This window comes from Phoxinus phoxinus, assembly GCF_949152265.1.
Source record: "Phoxinus phoxinus genome assembly, chromosome: 16".
Classification (NCBI taxonomy): domain Eukaryota; kingdom Metazoa; phylum Chordata; class Actinopteri; order Cypriniformes; family Leuciscidae; genus Phoxinus; species Phoxinus phoxinus.
Window position 1 is genome coordinate 6,526,958 of NC_136891.1, and position 20,348 is coordinate 6,547,305.

The 20,348-nt window shown below is 36.4% G+C and overlaps 1 protein-coding gene across 1 annotated transcript in view; it reads right to left on the bottom strand.

Moving 5' to 3' along the window:
- Positions 1-20,348, bottom strand: part of igf2r (insulin-like growth factor 2 receptor) — a 43,565-nt gene that overhangs the window by 20,904 nt on the left and 2,313 nt on the right. The window contains exons 3-20 of the mRNA XM_079584643.1: positions 14,276-14,394; positions 11,990-12,088; positions 11,446-11,581; positions 9,901-10,012; positions 9,584-9,686; positions 9,347-9,506; positions 7,453-7,639; positions 7,243-7,346; positions 6,884-7,039; positions 5,484-5,621; positions 5,105-5,392; positions 4,194-4,344; positions 3,854-4,031; positions 2,323-2,438; positions 1,302-1,461; positions 1,036-1,212; positions 828-929; positions 639-740 (exon numbers count right to left, since the gene is read on the bottom strand). Coding sequence (XP_079440769.1) covers positions 639-740; positions 828-929; positions 1,036-1,212; positions 1,302-1,461; positions 2,323-2,438; positions 3,854-4,031; positions 4,194-4,344; positions 5,105-5,392; positions 5,484-5,621; positions 6,884-7,039; positions 7,243-7,346; positions 7,453-7,639; positions 9,347-9,506; positions 9,584-9,686; positions 9,901-10,012; positions 11,446-11,581; positions 11,990-12,088; positions 14,276-14,394 — 2,588 coding nt within the window. The remainder of the gene's footprint in view (positions 1-638; positions 741-827; positions 930-1,035; positions 1,213-1,301; positions 1,462-2,322; positions 2,439-3,853; positions 4,032-4,193; positions 4,345-5,104; positions 5,393-5,483; positions 5,622-6,883; positions 7,040-7,242; positions 7,347-7,452; positions 7,640-9,346; positions 9,507-9,583; positions 9,687-9,900; positions 10,013-11,445; positions 11,582-11,989; positions 12,089-14,275; positions 14,395-20,348) is intronic.

Genomic DNA, 20,348 nt, shown 5'->3' on the forward strand with positions numbered 1-20,348 from the left:
TTAAGAAAGTAGGACTGTACAGAATAAATGTGCTGAAAAAAGTTAGCAGTATCAAAATTTTTGTACAATATGGTTTCATTATTTCTCAAATTCAAACTTAATAATAGTGAATACTTGACAATTACCGAATATACTGAAAGTCCCAGTTTCATTTCATTAGTCATCCAATGCTGTTATTGCTATTTGTTGCCTACGGTCTCTATTTAGTTTCTCTATTCACCGTACAGGTGAAACTCGAAAATGTTTAATATCGTGCAAATCTAGATTTATTTCAGTACCGTAATACCGTAAAGGTGAAACTTATATATTATATAGACTCATTACATGCAAAGTGAGATATTTCAAGACTTTATTTGTTATAATTTTGATGATTATGGCTTACAGCTATGAAAACCTTTTCACAATATTCTAATTTTGAATTTGGGGTTTTCATAAGCTGTAAGCCATAATCATCAAAATTATAACAAATAAAGGCTTGAAATTTCTCACTTTGCATGTAATGAGTCTATATAATATATTAGTTTCACCTTTTAAGTTGAATTACTGAAATAAAGGAACTTTTGCACTATATTCAAATTTTTCGAGTTTCACTACAACCCTACTCAAGAACATTTGAAAGATTTGAAAGTGCTTCATACGACAAAGTCTTTTCCATGAGCCTTGACATGGTATCCGCTTTCAGAGGCCAGCGGCTGAAGGTTGAACTCAAAGCCATTGTTGGGATTTTTCACTGAGCATGTCTGTGGATAAAAAGAGAAATAAGAAACAAAATCTTCTTCATTACCTCAAAGTAATCACTTTAAAAAGAAAAAAGTAAAAAGGTTGACCTGATTGGTTTCAACAACAGTTGAGATGGCACAGGCTGCTTCTGTGTCCCAAACAAAGTCAACGATACATTTCTGGTTCAGCACAAAGCGAGGGCCAGATGGCTAAAGAAAAAGAGCAAAGAAAAATATACTGTTATCATATTGTTGTTGCCACTGATTTATAACTAAATAAGCCTTAAAAACAAGTAAAAGATCAGGAATGACTCACTGCGGTCCCAGATGAGCAGACAAAGTGGATACGTGTTGTGTACGTGGTCGTCACTCCATCCGCTTCACACATCGAACCATTAGTGTACTCCAACATTAGCTGGTCCTGCTCCACTATCACCGGCCCTTTCTTAGCAACTCCCAAGTTACTGACCTCTACCTTCTCAGACTGGCCTTCCTGCTCAATTAACATGTACATTTGTTGTCAGTGTTGCAGTTTTATTTCACCATGTCCATTCTCCTCTAATGTTCAGTCAGTGAACTAACCTTGCCAATATCAAATTTCATCTCACAGACGGAAGCACTTCTGTCACAGCCAGGCACAGCTTTAAGAGGTTGACATACATTGATGTAGTACTTCCTTGGGCCGCTGGGGTCAGTCAGCTGCATGGCCTGCCAGTTCCTGCCTCCATTAGATACTGACAAACTGTGGAGGGGGAAGGAAACAATTGATTCAGTTTAAAGACATTGTTGTTAACACTGTCTAGCTTTCCTACCAGCACTTGTTCTGATACTGTCAAACTTGTATAGAAAAGATTACACTGTCTCAGGAATTGGTATATGGATTATTAGTGCACTTATATCAAGTAATCGTATCTAGTATCCAAAAACGTCTCCGGTATGGCAAGAGATGAGAAGAGAAAGAGTTCAATAAAATAAAAATAAAGTAAAATAAAAGAAACTCTTCGAAGTAAGTTGTTTAATATTTTGCATGAAAAAAAAGTAGTAAGTAACAAACCAATACTTAATTATAAATTCATAGTACAAAACAAATTACATTTACAAAAAAGCAAACCAACCAGTGAAAGTTGAGACATGCTATCTGTAGTCTAATGCTACAGAAAAAGCATAATTATTGCCAAATATTAAAGAAATATAGAGAAATTAAAGAAAAGTGATTTTAAACAAAATATTTTTGCCACATTTGTGTTGTTACACTGAACATTTTCAGAAACAGGAGAAGAAATAATTTGTCAATCTTAAAATATCAATTTCTATATTAATTTAATATAGACATTTAAAGGTTGATTCACTCAAAGTGTGGAACTATCAAAACATGGCACTGTTAGTTTAATCATCCGGCCAGCAACACTGGCTCAACCAATGACATGCGTTTGGGACGGGACTCTGTTTGATTAATCAGTGGCAAATGCCAAAGTATTCAGGTAACCAATTATTTGTTTAAACCAGTTTGATGACACTAGTGCAAAAATGTCACAGTTCACATTTACAGTAACATATTTAAGATTTCTCCAGGACATGAGTCTTTTGTGAAAGGAAAGCTAACCTGGACAGGTCATACTGCTGCAGAGTTTTGGGGTCCGTCACGACACACTCGTGTGGTCTCTCTGGACAGGCGTAGGAAGTGTACCATTTAAAGTTATAAGTGAACTCATCCTCATCCTGCAGAAAAATATTCATAAATTAAGGATATTTTTTGTTCCGAGACAAAACAAAAGCCTTAAAGCCCTTTTATACTTCAAGAGAATTTGAAGAACAAACGGGTGTGACGTCATTTTGCACAAAATCAGGCCAAAGCGAAGTTCGTTTGGAGTAAACACCTTTGAACTCCCATTGGTCCGTGGCCATTATGTAATAGATGGGCGTGACTCTGAGACTCCGCCTTCAATGATGTGGACATCTCTGGTTAATTTCATCTGGTCAGTCTGTCGAGCTCAGATGTCCGCAAGTAAAACATGGACACACTGGAGAGTGCTTTATAGTAGCAAATGAAGTTGTTAAAGAGCTAAGTCCCACAAAAGTGCCTTGAAACATGCAGCATTATTCAATGTGTTGACGTAATTTCCACTGAAACAGGAAGACCGGGCGGGACATATCGGACAGCCCCTCCCCTTTTTAAAATAGCCAATATCGTTTAAAGTCACAGCTCAGCCAGAAACGTTAAGCTCGGTAAAGCCTCAGTTTCCTCCTAAACTCCTCCATATCGCTTTAAAAAATAGCATTCTGTGCAGAATTCAAATGGGTTTGATACATTTTCTGGTCTGCGCCGACTTAAGCATAAGATCCGCTCTGTGTATCGTGTCTCTAATCCGGAGCAGACTGTGCGCGCTACGGCGGTTCGTGTGACACTAATGTGAAACCAGATTTCATTCGCCCCAATAGTAATCATATTTACACTGTCTGAATCGTTCCCTATCCCCTATATAGTCCACTATGCGACATTCACCATGGAGAAAATAGTAAACGCGTGAACAAGTGACCGATGTTATCAGCAGCTTCAGCGACTATTTATAATGTAGGGGGCGGGATGTTTTAGATTCTAGAGAGCATTTGATTGGACAGAATATCTGATGAGAAGCTGAAGTGCAGCTGAAGTGCAGAGTGATGGCGGAAGAGAGAGGCTGTAAGTTTTGAACGCTTATATCTTCTAAGTGCAAATTTTGGCATTGTTTGTGTACATGTATGTATGTAACATATTCATACTAAAAGCCAATTTTGATTTCATAGGGAGTTAGAGACTTTAACTGCTGTTTTTTCACTGCTGTCATTTTTGTTGTGTTTAATTTGTTATTAAATGGAAAGCACTCAGCACATATTTACATATTCATCTAAACACTGAACTAGCAGTGTGAGTTGCATTAGTATATACAGTAACCTAAGAACAAAAAACATTGCTGTAAGTATATCAGGGCCTTTATAGGAATAACGTCTGAAGGTGTGTCCAATGCAAAGCTTGAGACAAAAAATGCTTAGCACACATCCCTTTATGCTAGAGTAGCATTACTTGAGGTGAGGCTAAAAATATTTAGTGTGTGTAAACAGTCAGCACAAACAGAACAAATGAGCAGGTGCGATACCTGAAACTCTGGTTTGCCTGGACCGGCCTCTCTGTCACAGAGGAAGGAAATATGTGTGGAACGCTGCGTGTGCTGCTTGTTGTTGTACTGAGAGCCATTTTTGTAGGTCAACTGGATCATGCCATCATAGTAAGAAAGCCTGGAGTTGAACTGGCCGAGATTCCAAGAGTTTGTGCCGCTGCAGAGACCAAACAAAAAATGGTTCGCTCCACCCACAATCTTATTGGTTCAAAAATCACTGTTAAACATCAAATATGTTGTGATTGGCGAGATTCCGTTGCTTCATATTACACTTCACAAGTGAGGACAGAAGAAACTTGTTGGACCAAAGTGAACTTACCTCTGGTCAACTTGGCAAGCCCCTGCTGTTTCTGGACACTGTGCGGCCTTAACATCGCCACACACGTTGATGAAGTAGTCATACTTTTCCCTGGATATGTTATAATAACCTCCACTAGGTTTCTGAAGGGGGGACAAATCAAACGAAATTCCTGCAAAGAAACAGAAGCACATTTAAAAGCAGCCCTAAAAGACGGAAAATAAACCCCACGACCTTTAACCACTAAGCCAAACATCCCCTCAACAATAAAATAGCAGTACCGGTACACTAAAATTATAAACACTATGGATCAGAATTTTTTTTTAAATTAATTATTTTCATTTTAGTTTAATTAAGTGTAGTTTAATTTATGTATGTCAACCGTAGTTTAAAAAAAAAAAATTTGCATAGAAAAATCTTAACATGGTGGAATAATCCAGTCTGGAAGAAGACATTATAATGGATACAGATTAAATAGTTTTTGCCAATTGTACCAGCATTATTACTATTATAGGTTTTATTAATATTTTAAATTACATTTTATGCTGTCCGTTGTCATTTTATTTCAGTTAAAGTGTTAGAAATTTTGAAACTAAATGTATATGAGAAATATTTACATTTTAATTTAAATTTATTTTATTTAAAGTGAAACTAAAACTATTAAAAAACATTTGTGTTACTTATAATAATAACCCTGCATTTTAACTAAAAGTAAAACTATATAAAATAGGTTTTGGAAAACTTAACAAGAAATGTTAAATAAGTTGAAAATGTTAAGTTTCAAGAACATATAAGAAGTTTCAAAAGCACATAAGAAATCTACTAAAATAAAAATGAAAAATGAAATTATGAAAATAAAATCTAATTCAATATATTAATAAATACTAAAATAGTATATATATAGATAACACCAAAATAACACTGTCCAGTACCTGCTTGTGGGTCTTCCACCTTGCAGTCGTTCCCTTCTGTTTTGGAGAGGACGCAGGCCGTAGCAGTGAACCACTCAAACTCATAGATGCAGCCGTCACTGGACACGCTCCTCAGGACCGGAGCGCTCTCAACATCTCCAGGCTTACACTTCAGAGTGATGATCGTTTTCACCTTCATGTTCTCTCTGCATTTGTCTCCGTCAGTGTAAATGAGTCTGATGTCATCTCCTTCTGGCCCCTTTTGCGGAGAAGACAGGAATTTGCCCAAGTTCAATTTTTTTCCATTTTCTAAGAGGAGAAAAATTGGGTTAGAATGAATCATCATGAGTATGATACACATTTATCTAGATTTATCCAGGATCTCTAATGGCGCACTGACCAACTGCACATATTGCTGCGTCCTCAGGGCAAGAGCTGGCCGCCCCCTCCTGGACGATTTTATGACAAACATTGATGTAAAAACGCTTCTTATCAGACTCCGCTGCCACAGCCTCCCAGTTTTGAGATCCTTCAGATTCTGAGAAAACAAACATTCGCAATAAGTCACATGACGAGTTGGTACAAGTACTTTTTAAGATGTTTACAGAAACATTCATAGTTTTGAGAATGGGTTTCAAAGTACCAGTCTGAGATCATTTTATATGGCCCATCAAATGCTCACGATTTATACTTTAATCCAGTTTGCAAATACATTTCCACTTACTATACTACATTATGGTTTGAGTTTTAATGTTACTAATTTTAAGTCTGTTCCAGTGTCTAATCATAAGGCTTGTAATGGTGTTAAATAAAAAAAATAAAAAAATACAACTTTTTAGTACTTTTATACTGCAAGGATTCAGTAAAAAAGTTAAATAACCTAACCTTTTACAGTTTTGGAAATGTGTTTGTATTATATTTATTTTTTATATGTGAAGTCTTTTTTGATTATTCTAGTATAGCTACTGAGTTCATTCCCCCAAAAATAGTTTGTTAGCGTCACCCAACTCTCTGTCGTTTATTAGAAATTACTGGAAATTATCCATTTTTGAAAATAAAGTTTATAAACACAATGTATCCCGCACCGTAACAGAGGGCCTGGTTGAATCTGCCGGCACAGACTGGGGGAGGAGCCACAAATCCGTGCGTACAGTTTACAAACCCGTGGGAACGGATTGCGAAAGCGTGGGCACAGTTTATGAATTTGTGGGTACAGATTGCAAAAACTGAACACACGGTTTACAAATCTGAGAGCGTGGATTAGGAACTCGTGGGTACGGTTTATTAATCCGTGGGCACGATTTGTTAAACCGAGGGAACAGTTTGAGAATTCGTGAGTACGGTTTATAAACTGAGCGGACGGATTGCAAAACCATCGCCACGAATTGTTTTTTTTTCCCCACATGGGACTTCCCGGGCTCCGTAAATATTAATCACAGCACAGCTGTTTTTAACACTGATAAGAAGAAGAAATATTTATTTAGCATCAACTCAGCATATTAGAAGAAGCCCATGTGAAGACCAGGGTGAAAAATCAGCTTTTCCATAAAATATATTCAAATAGAAATTGGTTATTTTGATTTGTAATAATATTTCACAACATTACTGTTTTTAAATACCTTAAATAAATGCAGCTCTTGTGAGAATGAGTCTTCATTTAAACATATTACAACAATCTTACCAACCCTAAAATTTAGAACAGTAGTGTATTAACAAAACAAAAAAACATCATAAAGCAAGTTTTTATGATCGATCACTGCCGTCACTTCCCAGCACACAAGTAATCTTGCTCATCTTTACCTGGGTAGCGTGTTAAGGGTGACAGATCATAACGCTTCTTTTGGTCTGTGACTCGACACAGCAAGTCCTCCTTCTCCTTCACGCATGCGTACGCGGTTTGCCAGTCGAAGTAATACGTGCAGTCAGACTCTCCCGTAAAAACCGGCAGGCCATTCCCTGAAAACCACAAGCCTGCTGTGAGCGGAACATTTTGAAAAAACTAAATTTGGACATGAAACAAGGTCATCTAGGTCACGTCGTTGCAGTTCCTTCCTTTTGGTTCTCAGGCCATTAAGCTTCCTCAATCAGGCAGTGTTAAAACTGTGGTCTCATCAGCACTTGACTTCACAAGTGATGTGTTGAGTCATGGTGTTACTCACCAGCAGTTGCATTGCACTCAAAGTTAATAATGGTCATGCGCTGGAATCCTGTGCTACATCTGCTGCCGTCTGGGTAGATTAGTGTGAGATCTCCATCTGAATATCTTAAGATAAAAAGCAAAGAGTTAAGACTGCTCTTCGGTTTAAATTCTGCACTGCATTTAAGGGTTATGTAAATCAGTAACAAATAAAATGTGAGGAAAACCGAACCTCAGTTTTTGGTTCTTGTATCTCCCAGCAATATTCTTCATATTCCCGGTTTGTTTAACTTGGCAGGTGGATACGTAACCTTTTTCATCACCACACTGACCAGCTTTGGTCTCCCCACACACGTTCAGATAGAAGATATAGGTGTCGCTGCCACTTTTTGCCTCAGCCATATAGGGTGTGCCTGCAGCTAAAATATGAAGAATGGTAAAGCATTATACATCATAAATAAGTACTTGATGATGAACCACAACTGTGTGTACTTGTTATTGAAGGAGGTGTTTGGTGTTTTTGCTAAATTGTATGAAGTTCTGCTATTGATTTAATGAATGTTTCACTATGTTTACAGTACGGGTGCAACAGTTCTCAGTAAAAAAAATTAAATTGAACTGCACCATTAAGTCATTAGTGAACATAAACAGCCGAGAGAGACAACACGTGTATCAGTATTTTAGATACATGCATTATGTCTTAAAGTGACAGCAGCCTTATATTCCTGCTGATGTCTGTGTTTATGTTAATCAAACAATAAAATACAAAAAAAACACTCATTGCTCTTGACTGAATAACTTTTATATCTATAATAAGGATATTTTTTTACATTTATACAGAGAAGATTATATGCACTATTTTACATTTGATTACTTTATTCAATTTCTGCAACTGAATGCCACTGTTAGACCTACCTGAAAAAACTGAAAGGCATGGTTTATTTTAATTATATATTTGCTCCATTGTATTTATTTGTGCAATTGCTTGTTTATTGATTATTTTTTTCTTATTTTCTTTATTTTTGTTTGACAGTAGTTAACTAAACTACACTTCTATTTCGCCTTTAGTGGGGAAAACAAACTCTATATCCAACAAACTGCCCATCTGATTAATCTTACTAACATGAAAAATTGGCAAAATATACCATACCAAAATAGTACCATGGAAGCACCACGTTATGTGAACAGAGTACAATGCCAATGTCTTGTTTTTTGACTGAAAACCATGGAAATATGTTTTTGGGACATGGTACCATACCATTATCATGCTTTTAGACATGAGTGGTATCAGTGTTATTTTAGTATTATTTATATACCATTTGGCAAGGCAACACACGTTTTTCATATTTATATATTTATATTAGCTTTACTTCAAATAACGGAAACTTTTAATAGTACCACTGTAGCATGATACTGGTATATCTGTGGTTTATTCATTTAATGTACTCATTAAAGGTGTAGTATGCGATTTCTTAAACGCTGTTGAATGTGAATCAGATCGTGCACCACAACACACTTGTAGCCAATCAGCAGTAGGGGGCGTGTCCACTCATGATAGGGGAGGAGAGAGTGAGCAAGAGGGAGATTTGAAGAAAGAGGATGAGAGACATTACAAAAGAGAAAAGCTCAGAGGAATATCACTAGAAAAAGAAGGGTTATGATCAGGCAAGAGCTTTAGGACCGCGTTAGAGAGGAGCGCTGGAGAGGCCTTAAGTGTGAAGGACTGAAAACGGCCACTAAGGTTGTGTTGTTTCTGCTCCATAATGTATATGTAACATTGGTTTTGCTATAATTCACAGAACCAATAAATGCTGTTGTTGTAATGTTAGCTATAGTAACAGGACAGTTTTGAGTGCCATTGTTTGCCTGGAGCTGGTGTGCTGCTGGCGACTAACAACCAACTCTTGCTTATATATACTTTTATGTACTATATGTTCATTCTTTGTTCTTCCATGTTGTTCATTCGTCAACTTCGCTTTATTTTTCGATATTTGTTCATTTCAAATATCAACAGTGTTTCTCAGAAATCACTTACTGCACCTTTAAAGACCACATCAAATGAATCGCTCCTTCATTCTTTCCACAGAAAAATGTACATCACTTTCTAAACTATCAATGTAACTCACAGCCGCGTGTCAGGTGACTTAGGTCGATGGAGATGTCGTGCTGATCACTGGTAAATTTGCAGTCCTGACTCTCCAGGTAATCTCTGTGGCAGGCGTACTCCGTCACCCACTCGATCTCATACCGACAGTTTGAGTTGCTGATCATCTTAGGGTTACTTCCCTGATAAACCATTGAGAAAACTGAGCTCAAGGAGTACAATAGGTTCAATAAGATAAAACACTTAGCCATCTTCTTACCGCCTGTCTTGTAGAGGGACAAATAAATGTAATCGTCACCGCTGGACTGTGGCCATTACATAATTTTGGAATTTGTTGGACTCCCTCGTACCGCAGCCTTAGTCTGAAAAAGAGAACATCAGTTATGCTGTTCCTGTTTTCAACACTGATAATAATGAGAAATGTTTATTCAGCTGCAAATCAGCACATCAGGATGATTTCTGAAGGATCATGTGACACTGAAGACTGGAGTATATATATATATATATAAATGCCTTTATTTCTGAACAGCAGTGTAATAAGCTTAACAGCAAATTAGCTAATAAATGATCCCATACTTGTCATTGGAAAGCAACTCGAGCTGCTTAACAGGCTGACCCATGTCGAAGGAATCTTTGCCAGAGATGAGACAGGCGGCAGATCCCTCGGGACAGGCAATTCCAGCAGGATCTGAACAGAGAGACATTAGTTATCTGCATTGCACTGTTAAATGATTTGGTTGTTTAAATAAGAACCTGCTCAGGTGCTTTGCGGATTGTTTGGTTTAAAGCAGCTATATAATCAAAACGTTTGTTGATTGGTTTCCAAACTCTTGAGAAGTGCACACACTCACTGCTATGGATAAAAATGATACAAATAATTTTTTTGAAACTCACTTAGACTTCTGCATGCATATATATATATATAGATTTTTTTTTTTGGGTCAATTATTATTATTTATTTGTAACAATTTTTATTATACAGAAAAAAAAGTGTACATTAAATAATTAAAGATACAAGCATAAAAGATAAAAACATTGTCTGCACTTTTATCTTTTACACATTCCTTTCCAACATATAACTAAATGAGGAAAGAAAAAAAGAAAAAGAACCACAGCAACAACAGAGTAACCACCACCCCAACCCCCTCCCCCCACCCACCCAGGAGGATTAGAAAATATCAGCAGTCTCTACAAACGATTATACTTTTAAAAAAACAGTAATTGTATGTTATCAATTGTATGAAAAAGCATACCTAGATAAAGAAGAAAAAAAACTTAATTGAGAATAGTATGAAAATATGCATACACATAAACATGTACGTACACATACGCCTATTTAGGAGGAGAGAAGAAAAAAAAGAAAAAAAAAGCTTGCACACCCATGATATATTTAGTGAGAATCTAGTGAGGATACAGAGTCGTAAAGATTTAAAATCGGGTTCCAAATTGTATAATGTGTATCAGTTGAGCCCCGAGTTGAATATTTCAATTTTTCAAGTTAAAGGAATGACATCAGATCCGTTGGACACTTCCAATGCAACAAAATGCACCTTCTAGCGATAAGAGAAGCAAAAGCAATAACCTCTGCTTTCTGTCTCATGATGGATGACGAGTGAGACACACCAAAAATGGCGACTAGAGGACATGGAGATAGAGAAACCTGCAGAGCCCTAGACATGAAGTCAAAAAAAGAAGCCCAACATGAGACCAGTTTTGGGCAGCTAAAGAACGTACGGGTGTGATTGGCGGGAGAAACGGAGCATCTGATACAGGAGTCCTCTGTTTCTGGAAACAATCTATGAAGTTTGGCTTTGGTAAGATGAATTCGATGAAAGACTTTTAGCTGAATGAGACTTAGCCGAGCACATACAGAAGTAGAATTAACTCTAGCAAGGGCCTCAGACCAAAGCTCTTCCGATAACTTGATTTGCAGCTCATTTTCCCCAAGTCATCTTTAGGCAGGAGAGAGAGGACGTACTAGATGAAAGTAACATGGTGTAGACAGAGGATATACGACTAACACCTGTAGGGGCTGACAAGAAGTTCTCAACCAGAGATTTTTCTGGTAATTGAGGGAAACTAGGGAAGTTAGTCTTAACAAAATTGCAGAGTTGAAAATACCTGATAGACTTCTGCATATATTAATGTAGAAATCAGTTTCATCATCTGGGTCGTCAACCAGGTAGCCGTCCGACAGTTTTATCAGTGGGTTGAGGTCATGCTTCTTTCCATCCGAGTCAAAGGCATAGCAGGGGACCTTTAAAAATGCATTGAATGGTGAAAAGAAATGTACAACTTTACTACAAGAAAGTTTAGTCACTGCCATTTCCTCTGTTTGATATATAAGATATAAGGCAGAATATCTAAAAAAGTGGATTTTCACATTTTCTGTGCTTGGATTAGCATAATAAAAGAATTAGTTTTCCCCCAAATTCATACATATACTATTTCAACAGGTAAATATATACATAAATAAACTGTGAAGCAATTCAATTAACTTATATGTCTATGCATAACTCAGGAGTTTGAAAAAGCATGAGTTTAATTAATTATTTTCTCACTGAGAACAAATAAAAAAGCCAAACACACACATTTAAATATTCACACCTCCCCCCACATTCATGCTCCAACTGAAAGGTCAGCATGTCTCATCAACTTTACTCACCTCCTTATGTGGTGTAAATTTACCACGTCTGCAGGCGAAATACGTCCTCCATTCAAAGTAATGCACACACTCAGAGACGGTGACAAACTCAGGTGTGCCCTTTGAAGAAAAACAATAAAAAACAAATGTAATGTAAATCCGCAAGCAATGTGACAAAAATGTTTGCAGCAGGGTTATTATTGTACACAAACTATGTAAAATATTGCTGTTAATTGAAATAAAAATGGAAATATATTATAATATATATATATATATATATATATATATATATATATATATATATATATATATATATATGTGTGTGTGTGTATGTATAAATTAGTTCTGTCATATCGAGTAATTGCAATTAATTGCATCTAACATAAAAGTTTCTGTTTATATAGTATAGGCTATGTATGTATGTATGTGTGTGTGTGCAGGGAACTACACTGCGACCAAAATGGTCGCATATGCGACCTTTTGAAATGCCATTGCGACCCTAATTTTTAATGGGTCGCAAATGTATCACTGATTATTTTTGTTCCTACCTTATGTTTTAGGCAATATGCTATGATTTACTATGAGCATTTATTAAAACAGAAATGTGTATTTTAAGAATACGTTTTATAACGTGCTCTGAGCATTCAACACAAAGTTGGCTTCAGCCCCGCGACTTAAAGTAATCGGGTTGATGAGCGCGTTTATGTCACAAGTTTCCCGCTGTTCGCGCATTACCATTCTCCTCTAGACTATTGGTTCTTTATTTGTTTTAAACAGCAGACGTAATATTAATCCATCTCTGGTCATGATTTGGAGACAATGAGCATTGAACCGTTTTGCCGTGCTGCTTATATTTATCACGCAGTAAAAATGCCCCTCCCCGCGGCCAAAACCAGTCGTCTGTGGATGAGAATCCATAACAATTAGTGGGACGTTGTCCTGCTTCACTTCACAGGCGCTGAGTGAAATGAGAATTTTAGAATAACGGGACACTCATTTATATGACACTTTATTCAACAGGAAGAACAGCTCGTTCCGCGCGTCATACGTCATTATGCGCAGTCCTTTCAGTTTCGGTTTTCAATCCGATCAAGTGTTGACGTGTTCTCTCGATCGCATTACAAAAGGAATAAACCACCCCTTTCAATCCGATCGAAATTGCATTCGGATCGAGCTCAACCCGATCGATTAAGGTGTTTACATGAAGATTTTTTTAGTCCGATTGAGCCGTCAATCCGATTATAAGTGTCCATGTAAATTGAAGCTTCACAATGACAGTATGAAGCACGCGAAATGTATAGACCGGTACATATCCCGTGACGCAGCAGCACTCCCCACTGCATTTCGGCATCAAGCAAACCAAGCAAGTGAGGAATCTGAATTGATAATTAAGTTCAATGTAGCTTATAATATAGCCTTATTTGTGGCTTATTATATTTAACTTAATTGTGAAGTAGACATGCATTTTTAAAAAAATCTTTAATACTGAATAGTCAATAGCTGCTGAAAATCTATTATTATATTATTTTATGGATTATATTTATTTTATTTTAAGAGTTCAGGAGTCTGCCCATCTGTGGCAACCATAGCATGTTGAAATCCAAAATAATTTAATTTTGCACATTATTGTGTACTGTATTTTCTATTGCAGTAAATCTATCCCAACCAATGTTAAAGAAAACAAGGCGGCATGTGGTTTAAAAGATGGCAAGTAAAATAAAAAGCACATCTGTATGCAATACAGTTTCATTATTGTTCATTATTATCCAGAGCGGCTTACTATAAATAATTTGTGCGACCAAATCATGTTTTGCGCCAGTAACTGAAAAAGTTAGTAGCGCAAGTGCCACCAGTGGAAAAGGTTAGTGTAGTTCCCTGGTGTGTATGTGTGTATACTTGTATGTATCTATTAATCGATTTGACAGTCCTAATATTAGTTGAGAAACTAAACAAAATGTGAAATGTTGCCTAAGTTGGCAATGAACTGAAATAAATTGAAAAAATATGCATTAAGAAAAAAAAAACTATATATAGGGACAAATTTCAGCACAAACAAGCAATACATAAATATAATCTAGTGATAGAAATAACAAGCCAAACTATACAAGACGTTCAAGTATCCATCAAAGCCAATTTTGAGCAACTTCAGCCACACCTACTTTCACTTTGCCTCATTATTTTATCAAGTTTTCCATCTATGTCATTTCTTCCTGCGCAGCAAGAAGGTGGAAGGAAACAAACAGCAAATGCCACAGTCTGTTCACAGGCACCTCTGACTAACAGCGCATGCTGCGCGCCAAAACTCACCATTGTTTTGCCGCATTGAAAGGTGATGCTGCTCTGAAAGTGGCTGCTATTGTCGTTGCATTTCCTCGAGCTGTTGAAATCAAGCACAGCAGAAGAGTCTTTCCGCAAGGAGAGCTCACCTATGGAGAAAAATAACCTTGTTAAAAGCAAGTCATTTCTATTGTAACAATAGAAATTAAATATTTTCCAAATAATATTTTACACGTTTATAATATAAATTTTTCACTGTATTAATTGGGTCTTCTTTATACATTTATACCTGAAAGTTATTGCTATAAATTAACACACTGTATAATATGCATTTAGACTTTAGTAATACAAATCAAATTAAAAGTATGTTGTAAATGCAGAGTTGTGTCTAGCACGAGAACAACAGCCACACAAAACTGTTCGTTCAAACCCAAGTCAACTAAAGTTTATCAGCACAAACAAATCAGAAAATGTCTCTGTGACACCCAACAAGATAAAAATATTACAGCATGTGATCTGGAGAGGTTGGCCAAACATCTAGCAGTTCACAACCCATGGGAACAAGCAGCATGAGAAGAAGATAACCTAATAAATGCAACAGACGGTTCCATAAACATGTTGACTACAGCCGGACAAACTACGGCTGAAACTTTAGGCCACTCGAGAACATTTATCATGCCATGTGTGGAGAAAGCTAATAAACTCTAGTGTACTACTGCACATTATACTACAGGGCCGTTGAATGCTTGAATCTGATTGGTTGACGAACGTTCTGAGGTGTGCAATTATTTTCAGGGAACCGCACGGCTAAAGTAGTTCCGGCAGGTCTTGACCTCATTACAGTTCCATATCACTTCGCGTAGTCAACTGTAATAACGGACAATACGATACAATTCATAACAAGAAAAAGCTGCAGCCCCATGCGCTTGATCTGCAATTTTCAATGTCTAACTTCACAATCAATGAAAACATGCAGTTTAATTTTAATAAATAAAGTAAACAGTCCTATTCATAATCAATAGAAAATTAAACTGAATATTTAAATAAATTGATAGTCCTGTTGCACGGGTTTTCGTAATTATTGAAGATAATATAACAAATAAATAAAATTGATAGGCCTATACTTGTTAAAAGGGCTTTGTGTTTCATTTATTAGTCTAGTCTACTGTCACTAATAGAAAAAAAGAATGAACGAATTAATTAAAACGAATTGAATTAATAAATAAATAATAATATTGACGGACATGCTTCTCTCTAAGGCCGGTTATGAATGTAATTTGATACTTATGTTATGACTGATCATGCACGCGTTTTCAGCGCGTTCAGTCTGTGTTCACAGCGGTGTTTAAAATCTGCTGCATTCACAGTCAGAGAATGTTTCTAGTCGTTACGTGTGTGTCCAGCATTAGTCTGCTATCAGTGGCTCAAACCTCCGTTACTAACTCTAAAATGACGTTTTGGAATTAGCAACGGAGCATGGGTTTAGATGCGCAAGGAATTAGTCCTACATACAAGAGCGTTTTAATGACAAAAACTTTACAAACGTCTTGAAATACATCATCTGAACAATATTTCGAGGTGTGGTAACTGTAGTATAAGCGGAATAATTGACTCCAGGCCGTTGAATTATTATAAAAATAATGCACACCCGAGGTGTAACGGCCACTCCGCTTCGCGTCGTGACCGCATTACCACCTCGGGTGTGCATTATTTTTATAATAATTCAACGGCCTGTCGTCAATTATTCCTTACGTATTCTACATACTATATACATTTTTATTTCAAAACAGTGGGCATCATACAAACATAAATGCTTACAAAGACAGTAGAGCACTACACTGTCGTCACATGACCTCATTGTGTTGTTTATATTTAATTCAGTATGTGCCACTTCAATTATTTCATTGAAATGTTAATTAAACAAATATTATGCATGATTATTGCAAATTAGTGTAAACTTGTCTTAACATTGCACTCATCTCAAATAATGAAACAAGAAGGATCAAAATTGACATACAATGCTCATGCAGTGTGCTCTGCTTATACATTTCACACTTTGCCAATTGCATGATATCATAAAGGTATTCCATGCATAAAAAAGGCATATTGCACACAGTATACACACTGCATTAATACAATTTGTACATACAAACTTGTATTCTATGCTATTATGTTTTTTATATAATGGCTCTGTTCAGGATGCAACATTCTAAGGCTTTAATTCTGTCAAGCAGGGGCCGCAAGCAAATTATGCGTCCATAGAAAATGTTAGTGTAAAATTATAAAAAAATATAAATATAAATAAATAAAATCAGTAATACAGGTAGTAGAAAAAAATGTAACCAGAAAAATGTAATATTTTCCAAATAATATTTTACAAATATTCCAAATATATTTTTATTCACATTTATAATATTAATATTTCACTGTATTAATTGGGTCTTTATACATTTATACTTGGGACCCTCAGGGGGCCGCAAGGGAACTCTAGGGGTTCTGTGGAAAAATGTTGTACAACATTAAAAAATAAATAAAAAATAAGATTAAACTACATAAATAATCCGGGACACCATTCAAATAAACAATCCTCTTGTTTCCGACGCTGGGATCTTTCTGAAAGGGAGAGTTCACCCCTAAAAAGAAAAATCTGTCATCATTTACTTCTCATGTTGTACAACCTTTATGAGTTTCTTTATTCTGCTGAACACAAAAGAAGATATTTGGAAGAATATGGGTAACCAGACAGTTGACTTCCATAGTATTTTTTTTCCTACTGTAGAAAATCAATGGCTACCATCAACTGTTTGATTACCAACATTCTTCAAAATATCTTCTTTTGTGTTCAGCGGAATAAAGAACGTCAAAGGATTGGAATAACTAGAGGGTGAGTAAGGGATGATAACTTTTTCACTTTTGGGTGAACTATCCCTTTAAGCCTGTACAGAGACGCAAAGGAGTGGTTAAAACTGGACGCATCAAAGCGAACCTTCTTTCATTCTTCCATTTGTCCTGTTGTCGACAGACTCAAGTGCGTGGAGTGTATGTCAGAAACTGAACGCGCATCTGTATACTGTATCCAGTGTGACAGCATCAGTGATTATAATGGCTCTAATTGCTTTTGACGTGACGCAATGATCACAACAAGGGTGGGCAATGTCAGCTGTTGTGACTGAATGCAAGTGGGCGGGGCCTATGATGGGAAAATGTATTCATCAATGTTTTGCTATGGAGGCTGGCATATGTATTTGCATGTGTGACATCACAGATCCAGCAATATCAAAACAAGCCCTTTTTGGAACTTGCTTAAATTAATGTTTATAATGAGGAGGACGTTTTAGGATAAGTTCCCTCACACAAGGATGATTATATTTGGAAGTCCATAGTATCTAAAAGAGTATCTACACTTCAAACCTCTAAGATGTCACAAAAATAGCTTGTGATAGGACTAGAGCTTCATGATTTATAATATGTGGCAGAGTCTGAAATGTTAATTACTGCTATTTAAATACTGTCACTTACTTACAAAGCAGGCATTTTTCTAATAGTAAATTCTACTAGTGCACCTGCTTCTAGATACCTTTGACCTACTTACTGTGAATCATGAATAAACGACAGCAGGAAGACGAGATAAAGAATACCAAGATGACACTGAGCAGGATACACACTTAAATGAATGCAAACGCTTTAAAATGCATTGACAATATTGTGTGAACCACACATTAAAGGACCGGAAAGCCCCATAACGGATGCAAACCAACCACCAAAGAGTGACACCGAGAACAACTATAAACAGCATGAAATACTATATAAATAGACATTACACAATACTGTGTTTGAATGCTTTCTTACAGAGGTACAAAATAAACAACTTATGCAATGTATTTTAATATGGCTGAAAGTGAATAATAAATATATAGCACAGATTCAATCAGCATGATTAAAGGGAACCTATTATGCCCCTTTTCACAAGATAAAAAATAAGTATGTGAAGTTTTAGCTCAAAATACCCCACAGATCATTTTTTACAGCATGTTTAAATTGTCATTTTTGGGGGGCTGAGAAAAACGCACCGTTTTAGTGTGTCTCCTTTAAAAGTTAATGAGATGCGGATCCACGCACAGGGGGCGGAGCCTAACCAGTTCGCACTCAGAGCCAGGACAATCTTATCTCACAGAAAGATGATAATATCAAAACAGAAACTCACAGTAACGGTGTTCGAGTCGGACAATAATGCCCACAGAGCTAGAGAATATATGCTGTATAGAGATAGAACAGGTATGTTTATTTTAATTACGTTTATAACTTGTATATGTAATCTGCTCCACTATTAATACAAGCCTGCTGTAGTAGACCCCGTCTGAATGATGACCAAAATATACTGAGGAGTTCAATTAAGTTTATTGTACATCACACAAAAGATGAAGCTTAGTTTTACTGCAGAAAATCACTGTAAGAATAAACACAGTATAAGAAGTCTTATCCATAAACTCTCTCTTTCTCCCTTTCATTATCATGGAACATAACGTTACGTTACACCGCGAAGTACACAAAACACTCCTTACAACTAACAGTAAACAAATATATACACACCTTTTCAGTGGGTGCTTTATAAACTGGTAAACTGTATATCTGTAAAGCGACTCGATGAGCTCGAGCTGTCATGAAGTGCTCGCTCTCACTTTCATTTCTGCCGTGATCAGTAACGTTAGTCCTGTCGCTCCGGAGACTGTAAGCTCACGAGAGCAGCTGTACTGATCAATCCTCGAGTAACAACGAGAGTGAATGAAGACTGCTATGTTTATTCTAACATCCAAAAAACAAAACACCTCAATCGCTTTCGGAGACATTCTCCAGCGTCGAAACAATGGCGGACTGTGTCCAGCTCACTCAGGGCGGGTCTATGCGCAAACTGCAGTGTCAATCAACAGTCGTGGGCGGGGCTTGTGCAAATCTACGTCACATTGCATTGATTCTGAGAACAGCTCGTTCTGAGACCGTGCTTATGATTTATGGGGATTTAAAAAAAAAAACACTGGTTGGATTTGTATCATTATAGGGTGGTTGTGTACACACACTGCCAACACACATTTAGGTTCAAACACCATGTAAAAGTGAATTTTGCATAATAGGTGCCCTTTAACACCTGCAAGTTGTCTTATTTTGTCATTGGGTCACATGGTATGTGATGCAATATCGGGTAAATATATGGTGTTTGTTCTGACAACAAATGAAATTGACTTCATTTAGCCTAAATCTCAGGCTAACAGAAGCAGACTCAGATCGCTATTAGTCAGGGTATTCATTTGATAGGTTTGTTTGGAGGTCAGCTGACTGGAAGGATAAGGCCAAACAAACAAATGCTCTATCTGTGCTCTGTCATGCAGCTCTCGCTTACAAATGTAAGGTGCCGTGCAAAGTTATATGACATGTTTTATAACAGCCCTGGGTTTATTGGGATGTTATCTAATGCAAAGAAAGAAAATGAGAACTATTTAGCTCACTTCCTTTAAAGAGTTTTAATGTTTAACAAGAATATCCAGACTAAGCACAAAATCTGTTGTTTCTTTCTTTGTCCAACTGAGTGTTTAGACTTGAATCAATAGGAAATGGTATCACATGACCAAACCGATTAAATGGTGAATCTTGAGCGAAAACATGTTTTTTGTGTTCACATTTCACCACAAAATTAAAAGATTAAAAAAGAAAATGTATACACTACCATTCAAAAGTTTGCGTTCAGTTCTTTTTTTTGAAGTAGTTCATACTTTTATTCATCAAGGATGCATTAAACTGATCAAAAAGTGAGAGTAAAGACATTTGTGTTTTTATAAAGATTTTGATTTCAATCAAATGCTGTTCTTTTAAACTTTCTATTCATCAAATAATCTTGAAAACAAACAAAAAAAGTATTAGTTTCCAGACAAATATTAAGAAGCACAACTGTTTTCAAAATTGATAATAATGAGAAATGTTTCTTGAGCAGCAAATCATCATATTAGAATGATTTCTGAAGGACACTGAAGACTGGAGTAATGCTGAAAATTCAGCTTTGACGTCACAGGAATAAATTACATTTTATCATATTAAATGGTTGTTTTAAATT